The following is a 17,907-nucleotide window of genomic DNA, read 5'->3' as shown; positions in this document are numbered from 1 at the left end:
ATTTCCTCGATGGCCTTTAATATGTTCAGAAGTTATTTTATTTGGTCTATCTCACTCTCTACCTTTCTGTCTACCTACCCTTTCTCTGTCTGTGTGCCCATCTGTGCCTTCGTATCTTCCCATCAAGATAAAAGGTACATAAGCTACATCCTTTATGTGTCCTTTCTGGCTTCCCCAGCATCTAGAACATCACTGGAATATTTTAGGTACTTGTGTTGGGGGTCCTTTGTTGGGGGTCCTTCCCTCTATCCCCAGGTTTGACAATTTGCTAGGAGGAATCATAAGATTCAGCATATAATCATACAGCTAAAATTTATTTCAGCAAAAGGAAATAAGACAAGATCAGCAAAGGGAAGAGGTGCCTGGGGCAAAGTCCAGGGGAAACCATGTGTGGGTTTCAAAAGTCCTCCCTGTGGGGTGACACAGGTTATGCTCTGCTCTTCTAGCACTGAATTGAGACAGCACATGTGACATGTTGTTGCCAAGAAAGCCCATGAGATACTCTTTGCCCCGGGGTTTTCCTGGGGGCAGCCACCGTGTGGCCTGAGATTCCAGTTTCCAGGGGAAAGCAAGCACTCAGCCTCAGTCACACTGTCGTCTGGTCCAGGCACAGGGAGCCTTATGGGGGACGTTTTAGGTCAGTGTACAGGACTGTTTGCTATGCAGGTTCCCCAGCACCAGCCAAAAGTCCGCTTGCAGACAGGCCTTTCTAAGGATAGAAGTCTCAGGCCTGCTAGGGTACCTGTCTTCTACATACTACTTAAGAAATGTTTATGAACGAGTAAATCACCCACCCAGTGTGACTGTAGAACCTGTGGAATCAGATCTCTAGACCCCAAAGGCCAGAGGGTGTGGCCTCCCCTCCCTTATCAGTAGTTCTGCCCCCAGACGCGTGGAGGTAAAGAGTGGTCAGTCTGTCCTTTTTCCTGCCCTCAGACCCTTGGTTAGTATAACTCTCTGGTCTGCAGGTGTTGAAGCACAACGGGTCATCGGAAATCCTCAACAAGCTGTATGACACAGCCATGGACAAGCTGGAGGTGGTTAAGAAGGACTACGATGCCCTGAGAAAGAGGTACAGTGAGAAAGTTGCCATCCACAACTCGGACCTGAGCCGCCTGGAGCAGCTGGAAGAAGAGAACCAGCGCCTGCTGAAGCAGACGGAGATGCTGACCCAGCAGAGGGACACGGCTATCCAGCTGCAGCACCAGTGTGCCCTCTCCCTGAGGAGGTAGGAGCTGAAGGCCAGGAGCGAGGAGAACGGCTGAGGGCCAAACGTATCTTTGTTGTCTAGCGGCCACTCTGGTCTGGGCTTGTGGTTATCTGCAAGGCTCCCCGCCACTTCCAGAGAGTTAAAATAGCACAGTAGATTGTGCTTTTTCAGTGTCTTGGGAGTTGTTCTTCCTCCTGTCTGAACAGCACAGTGTGTACTGCAGCCCTTCCTCCCACGACGCTTTCACACGCTGGGAGACCAGCACCCCAGCCACTTACCTGTCGCTGATATGTGCTGACCATCCCGTTTCCGAAGTCTCCCATGGCCTCTTCCCCTTGTGTCAGTCACTCACCTAGCAAATAGGAAAGTTGATTGTTCTAGGCATTGTTTCTTCTAAAAGTTCATATTTTTATTAAGGCGTGTAATCTGTAGGGATGTGTGCCGGGCCCTCCAACAGTATTTTGTAAGGCGCATTCTTGCAGAAAATACCACTTCCTTGGAGTGTTCATCAGTTTCATATGAAAAGTGTTCTCTGGACATAAAAAGGGTTGGGAATTGCTGGTTGCACCGTGGGACTTTTCAGAGCCTTCACTCTGGTACTGGGCTCTAGACTCTCCAAGATGGGACACAGAATGCATTGCTTCTCAAACTTAAATCATCAGAGAACACACTTTTTTTTTAAATGGAGCACTGTACGGGATTGGTGTTCTCAGGACCACACTTTCAGAAATGCGGCTCCAGAGCTGCAGCTCTGATTTGCAGGATTGCCTGCATGGAAGGTGCCTCCTGGCTTGGAAGGGCTGAACTGTGCTCTCATGCTAACCTGGTGACTATGGGCCAGTCATCTATTTTTTATTGTTTGTATCTGTAAAACGAGATGGTTGGATTAAATGATCATTAAGGCCACTTTTATCTCTCATATGCTGTGATTCTAGCATTTTTTTTTTTTTTTTAAATAATGTAGCTTGACTGAGGAAGAAATGTGCTATTATTTCTAGTAGAACAGAGGGCATGACGTCCTCGGTTCAACTTCTGGTATTTTTAAAGGGTGAGAAAAATTCCAGGTCCAGGAGCACTGGTACTCTGTGACTTTTTGCTCTTGGGGATGTGGAGAATGACCTCATTGAAACTTCATGCTTGACTTTCCAGCATGTCTCTGTGCCTAGCCCCCATCAAGTCCTGGCTGCCTTTCTCCCCCAGATTTGAGGCTATCCACCATGAGTTGAACAAGGCCACGGCCCAGAACAAGGACCTACAGTGGGAGATGGAGCTACTGCAGTCAGAGCTGACAGAGCTGAGGACCACACAGGCAAAAACTGCCAAGGAGTCGGAAAAGTACAAGGAGGAGCGGGATGCAGTTTACAGCGAGTACAAGCTCATCATGAGCGAGCGCGACCAGGTTATCTCTGAGCTTGACAAGCTGCAGACCGAGGTGGAGCTGGCCGAGTCCAAGCTCAAGAGCAGCACGTCTGAGAAGAAGGCAGCCAGCGAAGAGATGGAGGCACTGCGACAGGTACGTGGCTGGGGTGCTGGTCTCCCAGCATCTGAAAGTGTCACGGGAGGAAGGGCTGCAGTACACATGGTGTCTGAACTAGCAGCTTCCTCCTGATTCAGAGCGAAGGGCTTCTTATCTTAGGCCTGCATGCCAGCTGGGTTATTGGACACTGCCCAGGTAACTGCCGAGTTCACTGCGCTCAATGCCCAGCTCTTGTCTGGGCTACAGAGACACAGGAGAGGTCTAGCCTTGGCCTCAGGCATCCACAGCTTACAGTGTAGGAAGAAAGTAAAATGACATGCCCAGACATACGTGTGTACCATGCATGGACACTGTCACACTCAAACCCATGGTTAAGTGATTATTGGTCAGTCTTATGCTGAAAGTTAGCAAGTAACTCAAGGACTTGCTCATTAAGAAGCAAGATTGCAAAGCCATAGATACCCAGAGTCATAGACACCTTTGACCTTGTGAGTCTGAAAGAGTACCCTTAGGGCTCTTTCCTTCTAGTTTCCAAGAGGTCTTCTCTTTAAGGGGCAGCTGGGCTCTTGCCAGGACAATGGTATACTAAGCTGAGCCCAAGGCTTGTCTACAGTCTTGCTTTCTCGGGGACATTCCTCCAGTGTCAGAGTCCTGGAATGTAGCATTGGAATTAGACCACTCAGCTCGACTCCTGAGTGATCAGTGCAGAGCCTCTGCTCCTTTCCTTCCGGCCCCTTGGCCTCATTGCTGACATCCCTTACTCCCAAGTGCAGGTATGCCCTGCTGGCTCCCTGATTTAAGATTCCCTTCCCATCCCATCTGTGTTGTGGCTCTGTTTAAGTTGCTAAACTTGATCATGGCAGACTTTTTCCCCATTGAAATGCCTCTCCATTCTGCTTTTCTATGCAGGTCAGTTAGAATGCAGGCTTTAAAATTGGTCTATGAGAAGTGAAAAGCAAGGTGTTTAAGGTCAGGCAAATTATCAGGGAACGGTAGGCAGTGGATTGTTGCAGCCAGAGCTCCTCGGACCTAGCACAAGGCAGGGCTGATGCTGAGGGGTGGTTGGTGTCCTGTGAGTCTTCCTGTGGATAGTGACACCTCCTTATGCCCAGTGAGTGCTAGGGGCTGTGGTACTCAAGGTGCACAGGCCCTGCGTTTGGACAATAGGCCATAGTCATGTGATTTCTCACTTTTCTTGGCCTTGGTTTCCTTATCTACAAAACAAATGATGATAGCATCTGCTTCATGGGTGTTTGTGATGATCACATGATTTAATATTGAGAATACAATTAGAATAATGCCTGCACAAAGTTGGAATAATTCATCTTTATTATTAAGGTGATTATTAATACTCTGTGAAATTGTCCTTGCAGGCAAAAATGGGCCAGTTAATGGCAATTTCATACCAAGTGAGTGACATTTTTCCAGACTGTCAAGGTGAAAGCCATTGTGAAAAGGAGTATTTATTTGATGAAATTTCTAAAAGACCGTGATGAAGGAATTTTTAATAAGCAAAAATAATGTATTAGAACTTAGTAATTGTCCTAGAAAAGCCATCAATTTATTTTCACACTCTGGCATCTGAGAGCTTAATAGTTGGGAAAATGTTATCAAATAAGAAAAACAAAATGAAGAGGAAAACTTCAAAAATGACTGAGTCAGTCCCTAAACTAGAAAATCAAAGACAATATGTCAAGTGCATAGGAGGTGAGCCTGTGATAGGACAGCGGCCTACATGGAAGAGTTTTGAAATGATAGAGGTTAATGCGTGCCCTTTGCAGGAATGTGGAAAGCACCGAGAAGTATGAACAACCAGACTTCCTCAGTGCTAGCATCCGGTGGTGGCTTGTCACCCTACTCCCAGCAGTCATGCATGCCCTTCAGCCTTCACAGGGGGCATTGGCTGGATGTCAAGTCTGCCTGTCAGCTGAGGCAGGAATCTTTTCTAGGCACTGATCCGAGTCAGCAGGCAGGAGAGGAGAATCCCTGCCCCTCCCTCCCCGCCCCCACCGCCACCTCACCCAACCCTGGCAGCTTCCAGAACTGAGACCCTCAGCTTTTCCTCTACTTTGTCTGGCTTCTCAGACAAGACCACTCCCCATCCAGCCAGAGTAGGCCAGGTTTGTGGCCTGGGCCATCCTGGCTCTGAGGGGGTGGAAGAGAGGTTCTTATCTCCCTATGGTCTGATGAGAACCCACTGGTGTGGGCTTTGCCCCTGCGGGGGGCTGAGTTACAGCCACAGGCTTTTATAAGTTGGCCTCATGCCTGAGCTGGGTGAGGGTCTCATGGAAACCAGCCCATCTCTTCCTTAGCCTGTGGCCCCAAGGTCACCCAGGATGGGCAGAAGGAGATCATGAGTGGTGCTTTTGGATACTGAGATCTGAGTTGGGGGGCAGCATGTGTGGAGGAAGAAGCATTGGAGCAAGAGTCTGGCGGCGACCTGGGATGTGTGTTAGGTGTGTTCATTAATGTGTGTTCATTAATGGGTGGAAACTGGGGCAGTCACTTCATGGACCCTTAGGGTCTTCATTGGTATAATAAGGGGATCAGACAAAGGAACCTCATTTCTTCAATTCTGCCACCCGTTTTAAGATACCTCATTCTTCTCCCTTCTCAATAAAACTCAGCGTTGTAATTCCTATGTTTCTCTTAAGGAAACATCGCTTTGGGAGTGATTTCATTTTTGGAGACTAACAATGACGAGGACTCAGGGAGCGAAAAGAGTGATGGGGTAAAGGGTGGGGGCTGCCTAATTTCTCTGGTGGTGGCTTCATGCGTGTCTCCATCTCTGATCCTCAGCTTGAGATGGTTATCCAGGGCCAAATGGAAAGACCTTTCAGTGAAACCACATGTTAACATGTTTCAAATATGAAACTATTTTAATATAAAACACTGAGTGAAATACGAATTTAAGGAAATGTTAAATCAACTACTTATTATAATAAATTCTTGGAAGAATTAATAAACAAACACGCAACACTGCATAAAAGGGGGAAAAAAATCAAAACTGAAATAATTTGACTCAATCTTGGGAAATGTGAGGTCTGAGCAGAGAATACCACTGTGTCACTTTCGAGTTAATGTGTATTTTTTGTGCAGATTTTTTTGTAACTCCTTCTGAGTCTCTACGTGAGAGATGAGGGGGAGTTACAAGCTGATTGCACGTATTTTCCACTGTTTCCGTATCCCTGTCTCTTGGCTGAACTTTGGGGATCTTCTTAAACTTGTTTTAGCGGAAGCTGCGTCTCTGCTGTGGAGTGGGTGGAAGCGTTCTTGGTGTGTTTGTCTTCCTTCTTATCGCTAAGAGGTGGAGATTCCCAGTGCAGAGACAGCAGTATCTGCTCTTCTCATGTCTCATGTGTGTTTTGCTTCTTCAGAAAGCCTTTGAGCTAGAGTAGGAGTTACTCTCGCAGTGGACACTGGCTTTGTCATTTATCATTTTCCCCATGTTTTTGAAGGATTATAGGGGCACAGAGGCACTTTCTATACAGATGCTTTTAAAAGTTTGAGTTGAAATTTTAATGGCACATGGAATGCTTTGGGGAGGAGGTGTCAAAATACAAATGCTTCAGATTTTAGCTTTTTAAACAAACCAGGATACATAGGACTTCACCAGCATAAATACTTATGCATGTTCAGATTTAAAAATGACTCAGTATGCCAAAGCATAAAAACCAGAGTATAGAAACCAGTACTGCAAACACAGCAGGTTGGGAATGATCACCATCAGTGTCTGCACCCTTCCCTGCAGCCAGGCTTGTCATCATCATGTTTGGTCACGGGAGCTCTTTAGAGAGATGTGGTGGCTCTGCAAGATATAAACCACATAAGTGGCAGGGCACATCCTAAAATAAGCCCTCTAGGGTAGGCCTTATACCTGGGCCACTGAGACCTTGGCCAAGGAGGGACTGGGGTTTCAGTCCAAGTTCTCTATGGAGTTGTGAGAGGTTACTGGACCCTAAGCCGGCATCACTAGCTTTCCGAGCATGGCTATGGCGCACGTGGTCATTGAGGGTACAGGTACAGCCGGGGTGTGTTGGGCTGGGCTCTGGCTGGGATTCCAGTGTCTCCTTCTATCCAGCTCACGAGAGTTCAGCCTCAGCCATTACATTCATCATAGTGCATTTCTGGGCCAGAAGGCCCAGTAACCTCCCCCTCTGCTTGCCCTTCATCCCCATCAGATCAAAGACACAGTGACAATGGACGCCGGGAGAGCCAACAAGGAGGCTGAAATCCTTAGAAAGCAGTGCAAGGCTCTGTGCCAGGAGCTGAAGGAAGCCCTCCAGGAGGCGGATGTGGCCAAGTGCCGGCGGGACTGGGCCTTCCAGGAGCGGGACAAAATTGTAGCAGAGCGAGACAGCATCCGGTATGGCGCACCTGGGCTGCCGTGGGCTCTGGTCTCCCATGATGCACCGGGTTGGTGGGGTGGGCCAGAATTATTTGCTGTGTGTCCAGGTAAGGTTGGAATGACCTGGATTCTTCCCTTCTCACCCTATGTAATGCCTCTTCCTTGCCTCAGAGCATTAGAATTTTCCATTAAGTCTCTGTATCCCATTTCACTTCACCCTAGATGTCTAAGTATGCACTATCCAGTTGAGACCTCTGTGAAGTAGCATAAGAACAGGCTTTTTTCTTAGATGGTTTCTGAGAAACTGACATGTCAGAACTGTGTTTTTTCAGTCAATAGTCATTGGGCACTGACCGTGTCAGGATCTTAGGTCCCTTGAGCAAGGAGACCCTGGGAGACAAATAGCTTCCAGGGCTCCCAGGTGGGTGTGACGCCTGTGAGGGCCTGGCACTGTGGGCGCTGCGGGCAGCTTTGTCAGACAGGGCAGTGGAGAAGGGAGATGTATGAGCAGGGAATTCCAGGGCCATAGTCAGGGCTTTGATGGGAGCATGCAGGGCATGGGGAGTGGGAGGGGCAGGGAACAGATGGAGAGGTTTCCCTAGAGAGCATGGCATTTAAAGTAGAACTTAAGCATGATCGGGATTTTTCTAGGTGAAGAAGGGGGAAAGAAACTGCTGCCTGAGGGAGCATCATGAGCAAAAGTACATGGTGTGCTCAGGGCAGGGCACGGCTGGAGCAGGTTGTGCACTTGGGGAGTCACTGGAGAGGCAGCTGACAGGGCTCCTAAGATTGTAAGGGCCTCGAAATGGAAGCCTGTGAGTGTAAACTGGACCATTAGTTGAAGTAGAGCCAAGAAAGGCCGTGGTGATGGGAGTGTTGGTGGTGAACAAGGACTTGGAATTTCTAAAAGATTCCCTTTTGGCTGTTTGGAGGAAAGACTGTGTCTGCCGGGCTAGTCAGAAGATGAGGTTTCAGGGTGGGGGTGGGTTTGGAGCCATGGGAAGGACTGGCCCTCAGGGTCCATCTAGTGACAGGATGCAATTTTGGAGGTGGCACAGAGCATAAACTCCCCTGCTCTCAGGTCAGCTATAGAATGGTTGAGGTGGTCCTGGGGTCCCAGAAGCCACATGTCCTTTGGTAGAGAGTTGTCAAGCCTGCACTTAGTACCTGCACAGAGCTCTGGGCTGCAGAGATGCGTGAGGCATGATTCCTGTCTGAGTAGGGAGCCTAGTCTGGTTGTGGGGTGCGAGATGGCTCTGGAAAGGCCTATATGTGGATAGTTATGAGGCATTTGCTAGGTGCTGGAGCACAAGGGCCTGCCAGGTGGGCTGGGGCGGGAGGGCGGTCATTAACTCTAGGCACATTAAGGGTGAAACAGTGGGACGAGCACATTCAGAACCCAGTGCTCGTTGCTCAGTAACTGTGGGAGTATCACTTCTCCCAGGTCCTCAGTGTCACCTCTGTCCCTCAATGGGGTTGGCCTTGGTGGTTTCACCTCCAGACTCAAGCACTCCTGTGCATTGGGGGGCACGGCAGCCACCTGGGATGTTCACTACAGGCTGTGAGTCCTCCAACCCTTGCCCTTCACTGTGACCTTGCCCTTTGCCTCCTCTGTAGGACACTCTGCGACAACCTGAGGCGGGAGCGGGACCGGGCAGTGAGCGAGCTGGCTGAGGCTCTGCGAAGCCTGGATGACACTCGCAAGCAGAAGAATGACGTCAGCCGGGAGCTTAAGGAGCTCAAGTATGCTGGAGTGGGCGCCTGCTGGGCTGAGCTTGTTCCTGGGAATGAGGTGCCCCCCTCTCCTCTCAGGGCAAGGCAACTCCATGTACGGGCCTGGCCATCTGTCCCTTCTTTCTGTCTTACTTAGTCAGTCTATAGAATGGGTCCAAATACTGCTCCCATTTTGAGAGTTAACTAGAAATTCTTAGATTAGCACAGAAGATGGTAGCGTCTGTTTGGTGAGCACGTGGAGGAGGGCAGGCATCGTGTGCAAAGGCACATAGAAAGGAAGGTCTTGCTCCCAGGCAGTCCACTTGGGGACAGGCAAGCATGCATTGTCCATTCCTTCATTCCTTCCCTCCCTCATTCATTCACCAACTCAACAAGAATTTATCTCATGCCTGCTCTTGGGGCAAGGCACAGGGGGCAAGGCACAGGGAGCAAGCTGACCAGGTCCCTGCGCTGTGAGGATCACAGCGTACAAGAGGAGACAGACCATAGTCAGGTCCATCAGATCGACAAATACATAAATGAGCAAAACAAGGCAGTTGTGACCACCACTAAGCAGTCTGTCCCGCTGGATATTTGGATGCCCATTTGGAAGAGACAGCACTGCTCCCAAGAGTGTCATTTAAGACTTGGTGACTCTGAGCAGTAGATTGAAAATACAAAGATCAAAGTTTATAAAGGAGAAATTGGCAGAGGCCAGTAGCCATCACTGTGGGCTAGAATCATATTCTAGTTGAGGAGCAGTGGCTCTCTGTCCAGTCTAGGAACTTCCCAAGCTGATAGAGTGGTGAGGGGTAGTGAGAAGCCCCTGAGTGTGAGTGTGCAAGCCTTCCTCACTCAAGTGATGTCTTTCAGAAGGGAGTGCAGCTTCCCTTTCCTCCTCATTCACTACTATAGAACGTAAGACAAACAGCTTCATTTATTAAATAAAACCCAGGACCTCTGGGACTTGAGTGCTCTAAAGAAAATCTCAGGGGTTAAGAGGCAAAGTGACGGTCTCTCTCCAGGGACCCACCTTGGGTCTAGCAAAAGTGATGGAATCAAATTAAAGTACAGCGTGGACCCCCTGGGGCTTGAGTTTAGGAGGAGGTTTTGCATTTTAATTGAGCTGGAGTTGCCTGGACTAAGAAAGTCAGGTTCGTTGGTTTGCACAGCACATTTGTATTTGCACCTCCTGTCTGCTAAGTTCTCTAACTGATGGGGTGCTGGTGAGGGAGTTTGTACTGCTTCCCAGGAAGCCCCCAGGCTGCAGAAGCAAGTGAGTGAGAGATGAGACGAGTGCAGTGAGCATTAAATGCAGAGCCTCAGGCTGCACAGGGGTGGGAGTCCACGAAAGAGGTTTTGGAGCTCTGCCACAGAGGTTGAGTAGCATTCTAGAGCCCGCCAGTGAGAGCACAGGCCAGATAAAGGAGTGGGTGCATGTCCACTTGTGCAGGAAACGAAAGTAGGTCGTGAGTGTGCCAGGAGTCTAATGGGCAGTGCTGCGGAATTGGAAGGTGGTCTGGGCCCAAGTTTCTGAGTCTTTTTTCATCCTTTTCACTGGATTTTTCTGAGAGCTTAAGTTTTTTATTTTGATCAAGTCCAATTTATTGGTTTTTTTATTTTTAATTTTTAATGGATTGTGTTATGTCTAAGAACCCTTAACCTAGCCCTAGATCTCAAAGATCTTCTCCTGTATATTCTTCTTTAAGGTTTGATAGTTTTATTTTTTGCATTTAAATCTGTGATACATTTTGAGTTAATTTTTATATGGTGTTCGGGTTGAGATTTTTTTTTTTTTGCCATGGATTTCCAGCTGCTCCCTCATCAAGACCGTCCTTTCTCTATTGAATTACTTTTGCATCTTTTGTACTTACTGGGGCTATTTCTGAATCCTTTATTCTGTTTCATTCATCTGTGTGTCTTTCTGGCAGTTCTACTCAGTCCTGAGTACTATAATTGTATAAAAAGTCTTCAGATCGAGTAGAGTAGTTCCTCCCACTTAATTCTTCATTTTCAAAATTGTTTCAGCTATTCTAATTCCTTTGCCTTTCTCTATAAATTTTAGAATAGTCTTGTCTGTGTCTACAAAGTCTTGCTGGAATTTCCATAAGAATTGCTTTAAACCTCTAGATAAATGTGAGAAGAATTTCTGAGTCTTTTTTAAAAGGCCACTATGAAACCTGCTGATATCCAAGAAACCTTGACCCAACACTCGGGATTTGTTGGGAAGCGGGAGTGAAGCATGAGGGGAAGGGAGCCCCAGAGCTTTCATGAGGCATCTGCCTGGTTTCCAAGCTATGACTTGGGCGGGATATTTCGCCTCCAAGAGGGCCATTGCCATGGCTCTCTTTGTTCATAGGGAGCAGATGGAATCTCAGTTGGAAAAGGAGGCCCGGTTTCGGCAACTGATGGCTCACAGCTCCCACGACTCTGCCATTGATACAGATTCCATGGAGTGGGAAACGGAAGTTGTAGAGTTTGAGAGGGAGACGGTAAGCTAGCTTTCTGTCTTTTTCTCCCTGCCCTCCTGACCTGTAGATTTTGGATGTGGGGGGAGAGGAGGGCCCTTTGCCGTGTCCCCCAGTTTCATGGCTACTAGCTTGGAGGTTTGACTTTTCCTCCCAGGGTGTGACTGCATCCTTTCCCTGTACTTGTCCAAGCTGGGTTGTAGCAGGTTGGTCTCCTGTGTCACATGGCGGGTGCGGGCAGAGTGCAAGGAAGGCAGAGGGAAAAGCAGAGTTCTCGGGGGTGAGGACATGTGTCTGCATTGGCTAAGAGAGGCAAATTGTAGCTACTCATAGGCTGCATCCTGGGGACTGAGTACCCTGCCAATCATGATGAAGGGACAGTCCCCATATTGGAGTGAGTGGCTTGGGGTTTGAGAGCCAAATGTTATCACTGCTTTGTAAAGTGTGTTGCTACACATATAGAAGCAACCTAAATGCCCATCAACAGACAATTGGATAAAGAAATTATGGTTCATATATATAATGGACTATTACTCAGCCATTAAAAAAATGAAATCCTACCATTTGCAATGACATGGATGGACTTAGAGGTTATTATGCTGAGTGAAATAAGTCAGACAGAGGAAGATAAATACCATATGATTTCACTTATATGTGGAATCTAAGAAACAAAAAGAACAAACTAATCAAAAACAGACTCACAAATATAGTGGACAATTTGGTGACGGACAGAGGGGAAGGGAGTTGGGGGGCTGGGAGAATGGGGTGAAGGGTCAAAGAAGTACAAATTAGTAGTTGATAGTTGGTCATGGGGATGCGGGTAGCATGGCATAGGGAATGCAGTTAGCATTAATATGATGGCCAGGTGGAGAACCAGGGGGTATCATTTTATGAACGATGTAGATGTCTAACCAATGTACTGTATAGTTGAAACTAATTAATTTAAAATAAATACATTTTTAAAAAATCCCAGGAAAGAAAAGTGTTGCTGCTATTGCTGTTTTGACAGGAGGACATTGACTTGAAGGCACTGGGGTTCGATATGGCAGAAGGTGTGAATGAGCCTTGTTTGCCGGGAGACTGCGGCATATTTGTCACTAAGGTGGACAAAGGAAGCATTGCAGATGGCCGTTTACGGTAAGAGTTAAGGAGGCCCAGGCTCTGGAGGGAAATGGGACCCTCCGACCCAATGACAGCTAGGTGGCGTTTAGTCGAATGCACCCCAGGATCTGAGGGACTGTCTGTCTGAGGCCCGCAGGCTCATCTGCTAATGCTAACGTTGTTCTTTAAGGCCACTCTCTGATTAGCAGTTGCCTCTGAATCTGAGCTTTCTTCAGTCACCATGTGCTGCCTTTCTCATCTCTGGGTGGGAAAGGGCTCAGGCGGTATGTGTGAGAGTGTAAAATGTGCATTGCTTACTCATTCCATGAAATAGTAATGATGATAAAATAGTGCTTACTATTTGCTAAGTACTGGTTTACGCACTTTAATAAAATTAATTTATGAATCTTTACAGTCCTTTGAGGTAGGTACCTTCCCCATTTTACAGATGAAGACACTGAGGCCCAGGGGGCTAGGCCACACAGCTAATAAGTGGTAGAGCCAAGATTTGAACCCAGGCAGTCTAGCTCCTGTACCTGAGTTTAACCATTTGACTCTCCTAAAAGAGGAAATGTTTTGAATGTGTATGTGGGGAACCTGTTTTCTGGCATTCAGCTTCCCACATGGGGGCGTGGTGGGGCTGCCCATTGGTCCCAAGACCTGCATGGACACCAGCCTGTCTCTGCCCCTCCTTAGGGTCAATGACTGGCTGCTGAGAATCAACGATGTGGACCTCATCAACAAGGACAAGAAGCAGGCCATCAAGGCTCTCCTCAATGGGGAGGGGGCCATCAACATGGTCGTGCGGCGGAGGAAGTCCCTGGGTGGGAAGGTGGTCACACCCCTGCATATCAACCTGAGTGGACAGAAAGGTAGTAGCCAGCAGAAGTGGGCAGAGTGCCTCAGGTGGCAGAATGTCTCTTTCTTGTGCAGAGGGATGTGTGTGTTTTCAGGCGCACCTCATTCCCAGGGATGAGGTGTTGATGCCGCTTAAATGCAGCCATGTGCTTCATTGGCGGGGGACCGTCTGGGTCCTGGCTCTTGCTTGTCTCTGAGTGATTCACCAGTCCAGACGTGACCGAGCCCCAGGGTGGTCTATCCTGGATGGGGTGCTAGGATGGACAGGTCGCAGTCTGCCAGCATCTCCTTTATAAGAGCATCTCCCAAAAATGAGGTTGGACAACCAGAGGGCCATGCTGCCTGGGCAGGGGTTAACTGGGGACGATCTGTGGTGTTCCCTGTGGTTCACAGACAGTGGCATCAGTCTGGAGAATGGAGTGTATGCTGCTGCCGTGGTGCCCGGAAGCCCGGCTGCCAAAGAGGGGTCCCTCGCCGTGGGAGACAGGATTGTGGCGGTAAGCCTCGCAGAGCTGAGCTGTCTACTACGTGTAGGCAGTTAGATTATATTTGGGAGTTTTGAATAAGAAGTAATGAACAGAGTTTTATATTCGCCTTGTTCTTTAAATGCGAACATTTAAATGTGATTTTTTTTTCTTCTGGTAGTATATTTCTATTTACTGTAGAAAATTAAGAAGTAGAGAAAAAGTCTAGGAAGGAAATAAGAACTTGTCTTTTTGCTACCACCTATAGATAACCTTTATTAATATTTTTAATGTATTTCTATGCAGCCTTTATTCTACATATGAATGTATAGTTAGGTCAGTTTTTTATTTTAAATAGATATCTATATGTGACTTTTTAAAAATCTTTTTTACTAAACATTATATCCATTTATTTTTAAATTTCTTTTTTATTACCAAAGTAATCCTGCTTCTAGAATAATCTCTGCCGCCATTTGGAAGATGTACTCCCAGCCAGACCATAAGTGCTCATACAAATCCGTATTCACAGATAATAGGTTTCTGGGATTTTTTTTTTTTGCTTTTTAAAATACAATAATGGAATCATCTTCTATTATTATACAATTTGCATTCTACATTGCAGATATTTTTCCAAGTTTATCCTCATTTTCATCCACTTCATGGTGTTCTGTTGTTTGATTAGCTGTGGTTTAAATTATGCCCTGATTGATAGACATAAAAGTTGTTTTCAGTTTCTGCAATTGCTAACAGCCCCACCATGGACTTCATTGGTGTGTGCGCACAGCCGCTTTGGGGATATTTCACAGCATCCCTGGTGACCAAACCCCTGACATGCTGTGAGATTTCTGAGTCATAGGGCATGCACATTTAATGCTTATAAGTAACTTTCTAAAATTGAAGGCATACACATTTTCATGACACACACTCAAAATTCCAGTTGTGCAAAAGGCACAGAGACAGTAACTCTTCTCTAGTTCTAGACTCCCCACCTGTTATTTCCCACCTAGATGACAACCATTGTCAACAATTTATGGTGTTTTCTTCCACAAATGTTCAAAACATGTCTATCTCCCACTTTTTAAAAACCCAGATGGGATCATAATATACTCAGCTGTTAACCTTGTTATTGTTTTTAACAGTGTGCCCTGGGGTCCTTCCATGTACACGCCTAGGTCATTTCAGTAACTGCGTGTTCCTAGCAGCAGCAGCACAGGCTGTTAACCAGCCCCCTCGATGGACAGTTAGGGCATCTTTGCCTTTATAAGTAGTGTTTCATGGCCACTGCTACCTCCCTCCGTGGGGCCGTGGGAGTGTGCCACAGGGGAACATTTCTGGGTTGGGGGAATTGCTGGATCAGATGAGCTTTTAACATTTGATATGTACTTACCCTTGTGTCCCCAAAAGGTTGTGGCCTTTCAGTCCCACCTGCAGTATGTAGAGGAGCTCATTGCTTCAAATCTTTTTCAGATTTGGGGGCCACCAGACTTTAAAAGCATGATGGCCATTGTGAAAATTTTCAAGATATGGAAAAATTATGAAGAAAAAACAACCAAATTGATCCACCACTCCAAACTAATCCATCTGCATATATAGTTAACTTTTGATCTTGAAATAATTACAGAAATAATTTTAATTCAGTTATAATATTAAATAAATAATATTAAAAATAGATAAAGTTGCAAAGATAATATAGGGAAGTGCTGTGTACCCTTCACCCAATTTCCCCTAATGGTTACATCTTACATAACTATAATATCAAAACCAGGCAGTTGACATTGGTACAATATGTGTGTTTAGTTCTATGTCATTTTATCATGGTTAGGTAACCAAAAAAATAAAAAGTCAAGATATAGGACTGTTCTACCACTGTGATCTCCCTTGTGTTACCCCTTTATAGTAACACGCACATCTCATTCCTCCTCATCCATAACCCCTGGCAACTAATTTGTTCTCTATCTCCACAATTTTATCATCTCAAGAATACTATAAAAGTAGTCATATAGCATGTGACCTTCTGAGATTGGCTTTTCCGCTCAGTGTGGTGTTGTGAAACTTATCACATGGTTTGGTATATGGATAGTGTGTTTCTTCTCATTGTGGGATACTGTTCCATGGTATGGGTGCAGCCTGGTCTAACCATCCACCTGTTGCACATACACTTTTTAGAAGACTGGAGCACATTTGAGTGGGATATGGACAGAGATTCAGGCATAAGCAGTTGTGATAGGTCTTTGTGAGCAATGACGATACTGCATCTCACATGTTACTTTATAGTTTAAAAAGGCCTTTCACAACATGATCTCATTTTCTGTCTTTTCTCGCCCCTGGGGGACAGACGTGTTCATCTTCCAATTTGTGTATGAAGGAGTTCTGAGTCTTGGTCCAGCATCATGCAGCAAGAAGCAGCAGGAATGGGCTGTTACCCCAGGGCCCTTGGTGTTCTGGTCCCTGTCAGACAAGTACCTTCTCCTAGAGTGATTTTAAGGCTGTGTATTTTGTTTGCTTTAGAAGCCCCTTGCCTGGATTCCTTAGGTCTTACTGGGGAGAGTCTTTCTTTCCCTTGCCAACTCTAGACTTGGGCACCTTACAGAACCAGGCCCACTGCCCAACATGGGTTGCCAGGCAGGCAGAGCCCCTTTCCTGGTGGCAGGCCTAATGGGTTCTCTGTCTGGCCCTAGATCAATGGCATTGCACTGGACAACAAATCTCTGAATGAGTGTGAATCTCTGCTGCGTAGCTGCCAGGACTCCCTGACTCTCTCCCTCCTCAAGGTAAGGCCCTGCCTCATCTTGTCCCTGCTCTTCTGCCTGTGGGGCATGATAAAGTACATGATAAAGACATTTGGGGTGAAATGTCTTATTTGTAACTTTCAAATGTGCTGTAATATTGGTAGATTATAGACAATTTGGTAAAATATTGTTGAATTTTAATGGTGGGTTTATGGACATTCATTGTACTTTTCAGTCAACTTTTCTACATAGTTGAAAAGATTGATAATAGAATGTTAGAGAAAGTAGGCCCATCCACTTAATTAAGAGACATTTTAAAAAATTATTTGAAAATTACTAGACTTTTTCGGGGAGCAGTTTTAGGTTTATGGAAAAGTTGAGCTAGTACAGAGTTCTCACATTCCTCCCCTTTACTCCCTGCTTTTTCTGTTATCAACATCTTTCATTACTGGGGTTCATTTGTTAAAATTGAGCCAATATTAATACATTATTATTAACTAAAGTCCATAGTTTATATGAGGATTGACTCTTGGTGTTGTATATTCTGTGGGTTTGGATACATGTATAATGGCATATACCTACCGTTATAGTATCATACAGAATGGTTTCACTATAATAAAAACCCTGCGTTTCACCTATTCATCCCTTTCCCTCTCTCTCTGCCCATCCCTGGAAACAATTGATTTTTTTACTGTCTCCATTGTTTTGTCTTTTCTAGAGTGTCATACAGTAGGAATCATGTAATACATAGCCTTTTCAGATTGGCTTCTATCATTTAGTAATATGCGTTTAAGTTTCTCCATGTCTTTTCATGGCTTGGTAGCTCATTTCTTTTTATTGCTGAATAGGTTCTGTGGCCTTTCCCGCTCTCTTTCTCACTCCTCTGCATTCCTTGCTTAGGTGTTCCCACAGAGCTCCTCATGGAGTGGCCAGAACATCTTTGAAAACATCAAGGACTCTGATAAGATGTTGAGTTTCCGAGCCCATGGCACGGAGGTCCACGCTCAGAATAAACGTAACTTGATGCAGCACAACAACTCCACGCAGACGGACATCTTCTACGCAGATAGGCTGGAGGACAGGAAGGAGCAGGGCCACCCAGGAGGCAGCAGCTCTTTCTTGCACAAGCCGTTCCCTGTGGCGCCCTTCCCAGTCTCCCCCCAGGCCTGTCCCAGCGCCTCTGAGCGTAGCCTGAGCTCCTTCCGTTCAGATGGCTCTGGGGAGCGTGGCTATGGACTGTTGGATGTGCGTAGCCGGCGACCATTGCTTCCCTTCGAGACTGAGGCAGGCCCCTGTGGGGCAACAGAGGCCCCTCTGGATAAGGATGAGCCCGAGAGCTCTAACAGTGGCGGGACCTGGCCCAAGGCTGTGCTCAGCTCCACAGCAGGGCCTGAGAAGCTCTCTGTTTACAAGAAGCCAAAGCAAAGAAAGTCTATCTTTGACCCTAACACTTTCAAACGTCCCCAGACACCCCCCAAAATAGACTACCTGCTCCCAGGCCCTGGCCCTGCTCACTCCCCCCAGCCCTCCAAGAGGGTA

The 17,907-nt window shown here is 46.6% G+C and overlaps 1 protein-coding gene across 2 annotated transcripts in view; it reads left to right on the top strand.

Annotated features, from left to right (window-relative positions):
• Nucleotides 1-17,907, top strand: part of DLG5 (discs large MAGUK scaffold protein 5) — a 113,296-nt gene that overhangs the window by 67,499 nt on the left and 27,890 nt on the right. For both annotated transcript variants that reach the window (XM_039872205.1, XM_039872204.1), the window contains 10 exons: nt 969-1,228; nt 2,411-2,723; nt 6,869-7,053; nt 8,653-8,778; nt 11,108-11,240; nt 12,226-12,353; nt 13,014-13,189; nt 13,569-13,672; nt 16,318-16,410; nt 17,269-17,907. The exon at nt 17,269-17,907 is cut by the window's right edge and continues 381 nt beyond it. In XM_039872205.1, coding sequence (XP_039728139.1) covers nt 969-1,228; nt 2,411-2,723; nt 6,869-7,053; nt 8,653-8,778; nt 11,108-11,240; nt 12,226-12,353; nt 13,014-13,189; nt 13,569-13,672; nt 16,318-16,410; nt 17,269-17,907 — 2,157 coding nt within the window. The remainder of the gene's footprint in view (nt 1-968; nt 1,229-2,410; nt 2,724-6,868; nt 7,054-8,652; nt 8,779-11,107; nt 11,241-12,225; nt 12,354-13,013; nt 13,190-13,568; nt 13,673-16,317; nt 16,411-17,268) is intronic.

The sequence above is a fragment of the Pteropus medius genome, unplaced genomic scaffold (genome assembly GCF_902729225.1).
Source record: "Pteropus medius unplaced genomic scaffold, Ma_sr-lr_union100, whole genome shotgun sequence".
Taxonomy (NCBI): domain Eukaryota; kingdom Metazoa; phylum Chordata; class Mammalia; order Chiroptera; family Pteropodidae; genus Pteropus; species Pteropus medius.
Note: the sequence above shows the minus strand (reverse complement) of the source record. Positions and strands in the feature narration are given on the sequence as shown.